The following is a 7,500-nucleotide window of genomic DNA, read 5'->3' on the forward strand; positions in this document are numbered from 1 at the left end:
GGTTCACCATGTGCACCCCCTTACTGAAAAGCTGGAATCTGAGGCGGTTCACCATGTGTACCCCCTTACTGAAAAGCTGGGATCTGCTTTTGTCACTGCTGACGTTTGCCAGACTCCAGCTCTGAAGGAGTAGCCTCGTCTCCTGCATTTTACACGTTATTAGAAGTGACATGCCAAACTGCAGACATGCCTCTGAAAGCAATAAAAAAAGAAAGTTTGCGTCAAAGTGCTTCTCTTCCACCAGAAAAAAAGATATTGGAAATCCTATTGTTTCGTAGATTTATGGATTTTTCATTCCTTTTTCAAGTCTTGACAAGTTACGTGTTGCGCTGGTCTTTCCTGGCAAAGTGAGATGAATAAGGTGAATGAGGTCAGGGCTGCAGGAAGGTGCTGTAGCGTGGGGCCAGTCCTGCCCCACTAACCTGGCCACCGTACCACAGAGAGAGAGAGAGAGAGAGAGACAGAGAGACAGAGAGAGAGGGAGAGGGAGTGGGAGAGAGAATTATAAAGCTGTAATGTTGGTCCTCTGAATCACAGACCTGACAGGAATCAGAGAGGATCGCAGACAGGAGGAACATCACCCTTTAACGATAATTTTAAAAATCAGTCAATTATTACATTTTCATGAGTCATATATTGGCTGATTTTGTCATCTGTTCATGTTCCTGTTTACGCCCGTATACGGCGGTTCCAACATGTCACTGTGACATTGGCCACAGTAAACCTAACAGGCAGGGGAGCTTTTGATTGTGTTTGTTGCATTTCTGTTTTTGTGTCTTTCAGGTAAAAAATGAAGACTGGGGGTCTCAGGGAGAGGGGGGGTCACGCAGTGCGGACTCTGCCCTGGGGTGGAATTCCACATTCTCTCAGATTCACAGCCAGCTGCTCTCTAACACAGAGTGGAACCGGTGCTTCTGTAGTTTTACAGTAATATAACACACATCAATAAAATGAGCATTTCCTCAGCCAGGACTCTTTTGCTGGTCTTTTCTTTTAGAACATTACCGATTCATTTCATAACAGAAATGATGAAACTCCCAAAAATGCCCGCTGAAGAGGTTTGTTATGTCAGAACTTAAGTATCCTTAAATAATTCTACATTAAGACAACTGACATCACACTTTAAAGTTGTGTACAGCAGTTACCTGTCATAAATTTTGTTTTGATGCTAAATTCGGCGTTTGGCCAGTGTCATCTGACGTTTTGCTTTTATTCAGGAAGAAGTAAGAACATTGCTGAACAAGGCTGTATTGCTTTGTGGTTTCCGAGATGCGGCGATGTGCGCGGACCTGCTCGCACTGGCCACGTCCCGTCCCGCGGGAGATAAATAACATCACCGTGACTAACGCAGCTACCGCCGCTGCCATTGCCGCGCCCGCCGGTGCTCACGGTAATAACGGCTGCGCTAATGATAAGTGACGTCTCGCCTGCCTGCGGCGGCCAGGACCGGCTGTCGGAACGCTACTGCGCCCGCGACCGTGTCTCCGGGGAAATCTCCCCGTCTCAGCTCTTCCCGGATCCCGCTCTCCGGCCAAGCGGCTGGAACCGCCGTCCGCATTCTCAGGCTTTAATGTTGGATAAAGAGAAGCCCTAAGTCATTAGGAGCACTTACCCCCCCCGCCCCCATCCCGTCCCGTTCCCTAACTGCTTTCATATGTTTAATAATAAAGCTTTCAGATGCAATTTGTGCCGGCGTGATGCGCTGGAAGGGCAGTCATTTACACGCGTGGCTTTGGCGTGCTGTAGTGAAGCCACCTGGCCTTCTGCTGCTTGCTTACCGCAGGTGTCACTGGCCCCGGCACCTGGGTGTGTCAGCTTTACAGCAACACCCGCCTCGGACAGGGCTCCGTAACCAAGGACCCCAGTACTGCCGAGGGCCGTTTGTCTTCGTTCGAATGCGCCTTTTTTCCTTGACGTAATTTGTAATGCTCTGAGACACTGTGGTTATGTAGACGGTAGGTGTCCTCGTTGCTGGTCCCGATCTTGCCGCTGTGAGAGCGCGGTGAAGCTCTGCTCATGGCGGCGGAGTTACCGCGGCGTTGCTGCGTAACCGGTGCGGCACCGGCACCTGTGCCCTCGCTCGGCCTCTTTCCGTTCATTGGGTTTATTTTCACCTGCTGTATTGTTTTTCGGCTCACGCTCTCGGCTCGCTGGGCCTCACATTTGATATCATTCAGGGTATTATTTGGCCCCCGCCTCGCCGTGTCCGCGCTCCAGCGGCAGATTACACCTGACAGCAGCGAAATCAGGTGTTTCCACGGTGTCAGCTGGGATCAGCTCAGCCCTCTGGCCGGCGCTCACTGCTGCTGCTGTAACCTCAGCTGCTGCAATCTGCTCTAATTTGAGTTGCCGGTGACTGGCAGGCCTCTCAAACGCCGCACCTAAAAAGGAGTTCCTTTAATTTTCTAACTGTTAATAAAATGTTTTCAATGCAAAGTGGATGGTAACGTGCCAGTGTAGCTGCCCAGTTCAACAGGGTGCTCAGGACAGTTCTCTGAACAGAAGTGAGTGGGAGTAAGGGATGGCCTGAACCGTCCGTGATTGCCGGTTTGTGTTAACACAATATGCGCGATAAGTTGAATAAATCAGATTTGATTTTTAAAGCATAGTTTTATGGAAAACATTGCTATTACAGGCCTCTTAAACAGTGAATCCGAGCCCGACCTGTAAAGCTTAGTCTGAAGTAACTGAATGAATTCTCCTGTTGTGTTACAGTGAATTGCTCCGCTTCCTTACGCTCCAGCAATGCCATTTATAATGTTATTTAAAAGCGAGTTTTCCTCACTCGAAAATTTTGTTATTTGTTATTTGTCCAATCCTGGACAAAAAGGAACGATAACAGGAAGACATTTGGTGTGAATGGAGACGCTTCAGACTCAGGGAACGCTACGCATCACAGCGACGGCCAGCTCTCTGTGAGGACGCAACGCAGTCCGGCGCTGGAGCGATGCGGGGGCGCTGCTGCTCCTCGGTGGATCGGGGAGGGGGGAGGGGGGGGGTTGGGGGGGGGCAGGAGACTTCACAGATAAATCAAAGCAAAGAGAGGGGCCAGATGTGAAATCTTCAGTGCGGGATCAGGGGTTAGGCCTCTCGGAATTAACATCGTTCAGGTGTTCTGCGCTTTGATCCTGGCTCCTCCGTCTCCCTCCCACCCGTTTTCGGGCAGACAGATGTTCTTGAAAATTCCATTACTCAAAAGACGTGAAAACAAAGATGAGACTGTGGTGGATCCTGCCGCTCTCCGCCGGGTGCAGCCGATCGGCCGGCGGGCCACACGATGCAACGGCCACGGCGATATTTAACATCAGCATAAAGCAGCACTTTGCTGTCTGAAAGCTACAGTATGAGAAGCTTTAAAGGACCGGCCTGGTGACTGTCAGCAATGGCTGCAGCAGAGGAATGTTTCCGAGGGCAGTGTGAGAGTATCCGAGATCTGAGGGTAATATTATGGCTTTAGATTAGCGTTGGACTTTTTTTTATCTGACACACAAGACCGCAGAATACTAACGGCCCAGTTCTGCTCTGCCCAACTGCAGCAGGTGCTCTCAGCCCGGTCCAAACAGCCCCTCACAGCCAATAAAGCTCCGGTAGTGCCACTTACGGTCACCTGAGGCAGCGTCCGCTTCCGCCAAAACACACCAGACCAGCCTGCGAAAGATCAGAGGCGGCGCGAAGAACATTAAAAAAAAATGATCTTCATCTCAGTTTAAAACTGCCTTTGTGAGCTTTTTGAGGAGGAAGCTCTCCGCTGCCCTATATAATATTGTTTCATTTTTCCAGTAGAGATCATTTTCCAGAACAATGTATATTATCTGTTTATACAGCTGGGTATTTTACTAGAAGAGTTCAAGGGAAGTGCAGCGTTTGATGGTACAGCAACGGCGCCAGGTGTTCGGTGTGGGGGCGGGTCCAGAGCAGCCGAGGACAGGAGAGAAAACCGCGGATTCAGCGTCTGCGCCGCCTGCGAGATGGATCCGTCTTTCATCTCTCAGAATCGAGCGCAAAATAAACCTCCCCTGACTGTCAGTGTCAGGGCCCACTCCCCACTGAAGGATTACATTTTATTTACTTTGATTTTATTAAAATGATTCCATTTCAAAAGGATTAATTCTGACTGTAAATGGAGAATTTTATTTGCGGATGGGTTGTGGTTCATCACAGACAGCTGATTGCTTTATGAGGGCAATGGGAGCAGTATGGATTGTGGTACCATAGGAAAATTCAGATCAAAACCCTGCTCTTGTCTTTATTGTTATAATAACTAATTTGAAATGTATGTAATGTCTCTGTGCCGGTGGTCGCAGAGTGAGTAGTTATCCCTCACTCACATTATCGCCACATTCAGCTGATGATGCAAAACCACTCGGGTCTCTCTGCGTAGCACTCTGACCCGCGACGGCGCCCCCTTCAGGCTGGGAGGTGCAAAGCCATCGAGATTCCTCTGCTGCGCCTCACTGCTGCTGGAAACACGGAGCCTTCTCCTTCATCTCCTGTTAAAATACACACACTCACAGCACTGTTGCACACACAGACGCTCACACCCACGGTTCACAGGAAGACCCGCCTCACTGCTGCTGGAAACACGGAGTCTTCTCCTTCATCTCCTGTTAAAATACACACACTCACACACACTCACAGCACTGTCGCATACACAGACGCTCACACCCACGGTTCACAGGAAGACCCGCCTCACTGCTGCTGGAAACACGGAGTCTTCTCCTTCATCTCCTGTTAAAATACACACACTCACACACACTCACAGCACTGTCGCATACACAGACCCTCACACTCGCGCATTTTTGCCCTTCATTTATTTGCCTTCCTAACAACACCATCGCTATTCCTGTGTGTTTTCCTCTTGTTAGGAATTTTTTCTTCCTCTTGCAAGTGGTATCTCTACTGGTGTGGTCTAAGCTGCTGAGAAACCGATACACAAACGCACGTACAGGCGAATGCCCCACACACACGCACGCACACAAACACACACACACGCACACACACACAGTCACAACCCTAACCCTCCCCGACCAACAGCCCTGCTGCCCATCTGAGGAAACTTCAAAGTGTCCGGAGGGGGTCGTGCAGAGCTGCAGCGGTCTGCCGCTTGTCACTGTCTAACGAGCCCCCCCCCCCCCACTCCCTGCTGCCCCACGCTCCTCTAACTGCTTCCTCCTGTGCCGGGACGCTTTGATGGGGAACCGGGGCCACATGCTGGAAGCACCTGCTGGAGCCCCAGTGCCACGCAGGTGGGGGGGGGGGGGGGGGGGGGGGGCGGACACCTCCTGAAAACAGGAAGCCTGCGAGTGCTTTTCCCAATGGGCAGGAATGCATCCTGTTGCCACACACACACACACACACACACACACACACACACTCTCTCATTCATCATTCACACACTTGCTGCACACACACTCTCTCTCTCTCTCATTCATCATTCACACACTTGCTGCACACACACACACACACTCATTCCTCATTCACACACTTGCGTGCACACACATACACACACACACACACACACTCATTCATCATTCACACACTTGCTGCACACACACACACACACTCATTCCTCATTCACACACTTGCGCGCACACACACACACACACACACTCTCTCTCATTCCTCATTCACACACTTGTGTGCACACACATATACACACACACACACACACACACACACTCATTCCTCATTCACACACTTGCATACACACACACACTCTTAGGCCCCGTACAGTTACAGTGGGGGGGTGGCAGGCCCGGTCGGTGATGTGGGGGGGTGGGGGTCGGGGGGAGAGCAGAATGCCTGTTCCTCCTAACTCCCTGCACAGGAACCACCTCAGCCCTCCTACAGGAGCCTCAGAGTCTGCAGACAATGCACCCCTCTGACCGGCCAAAACAGGACACCGCTGAACAGCATCAGAACAGAGTCATTCCTCTTCATCAGCCTGCAGCAACGCCAGCCAAAGTTACCGCATAAAACCCAAGCCACACTCATTTGCAGAACACTGATTCTCTGACCGTCTACAGCAAAGCAGAGCCCAACTCAACCCCCAACCACTCCAGCAGTACAGAGTCAGAGAACAGTACAGTCTGTTTTTGGATTGTAGAGTGTAGAAGGTCATGGCCGCTGATATGAAAGCACTTGATTAATAACTTTACTTGTAAAGAGCTTTTTCTTACATGGCTCACGTACAGCTTTCCACAGTGAAGAGAAATAAAAATTAAGGAATAAAAAATGAAAGCAAGAAGGAATATGAAGCTTAAGGGAGACAAAAAGATACAACGTAACAAATCAGATGTGTGTTCTGATTGTAACCCACGGCAACTCTAAGAGCACAGTGACAGTCACTTACGTACAGTATCCAGTCCACAGCGACTCAAATTATTCATGTTATAAATGAATATTATGAATAATATTCTTGAAGACACCTTTTGTAAATAACTCAGATATATTTATTGGAATATACACTGGTAAACATAAAGCAGTAGTTACAGCAAGTCATTTTTTTTTAAAACAGAGCAGTATACAATGCAACACTGGGGTGGAACAGCGGGGCTGGTTTGTAGACAGAACAGTGGCTCCCTCTGCTGGCTGAAAGTAACTAAAAATCCAGGAGCTGTGCAGGACCAGAGAGAGTCAGGGGTGTGAGATGTGCAGGTGCTTCAGGTGTTTAGCAGATATAACTTGCAGTGAGATTAAACTCAGTTCAGCTGTGAGAGGAATGACAGCACTGAGTCCCCTGAGAAGGGTGAAAGGCGCTGTATCACAAGACTCACCAGCTGCGGCAGAATCTTCTCGAAGTGCTCGATGTCCACCACATCGCTGTCCTCTGCATCAGCCTGTTTAGCTGCCCTCCGCGCTGCCTCTGCCACACACGACACAACACGTAATGCGTAACACACACACGTAACGCGTAACACACACGTAACATGTAACACACTCACGCACACACACACACACACAACACATGTAACGCGTAACACACACACACAACAGGTAACACACACACACACGCTGCTAAATACACTCACTCACTCTCTCACACACACACACACACCGCAAAACATATATGCATACACATACACACACAGCTAAATGTACATGCAAATACACACACACTGCTAAATACACATGCTCATACATACAGTGCTAATTAAACATGCACACACACACACACACGCGTAATACTAAATACATATATACACACTTACACAATACTAAACACACACACGGTCAGGGACGGCACCATCACGCACTTTTTAAGGAGGGGGTGTGTGTAAATATTGTTTTCATAATGAAGCACGCCGTGGCTACAAAGATCAAATGTTCGAGGAAACTCCTTTCCGTGCGACCTGTGTGAAAGTGCAGCTCTGTGAGAGAATCAGACAGCGCGTTCAGAGTGCGTCAATTCCGCTCTCACTGCGTCACTATCAATCCAACCTTCTGCTCCTTTACCTTTCATTACCAGGCCGATTATTAACCACAATCTGTTCACTCAGT

The 7,500-nt window shown here is 49.3% G+C and overlaps 2 protein-coding genes across 2 annotated transcripts in view; one reads left to right on the top strand and one right to left on the bottom strand.

The window, feature by feature from the left end:
- Window positions 1–957, top strand: part of aspscr1 (ASPSCR1 tether for SLC2A4, UBX domain containing) — a 56,733-nt gene extending 55,776 nt beyond the window's left edge. The window contains exon 18 of the mRNA XM_036530432.1: window positions 784–957. Within this exon, the coding sequence (XP_036386325.1) occupies window positions 784–794 (11 nt within the window). The 3' untranslated portion in view covers window positions 795–957. The remainder of the gene's footprint in view (window positions 1–783) is intronic.
- A 5,579-nt stretch (window positions 958–6,536) lies between these two features.
- Window positions 6,537–7,500, bottom strand: part of cenpx (centromere protein X) — a 1,850-nt gene continuing 886 nt past the window's right edge. The window contains exons 4-5 of the mRNA XM_036520601.1: window positions 6,777–6,865; window positions 6,537–6,616 (exon numbers count right to left, since the gene is read on the bottom strand). Coding sequence (XP_036376494.1) covers window positions 6,602–6,616; window positions 6,777–6,865 — 104 coding nt within the window. The 3' untranslated portion in view covers window positions 6,537–6,601. The remainder of the gene's footprint in view (window positions 6,617–6,776; window positions 6,866–7,500) is intronic.

Source organism: Megalops cyprinoides, chromosome 1 (assembly GCF_013368585.1).
Source record: "Megalops cyprinoides isolate fMegCyp1 chromosome 1, fMegCyp1.pri, whole genome shotgun sequence".
NCBI lineage: Eukaryota > Metazoa > Chordata > Actinopteri > Elopiformes > Megalopidae > Megalops > Megalops cyprinoides.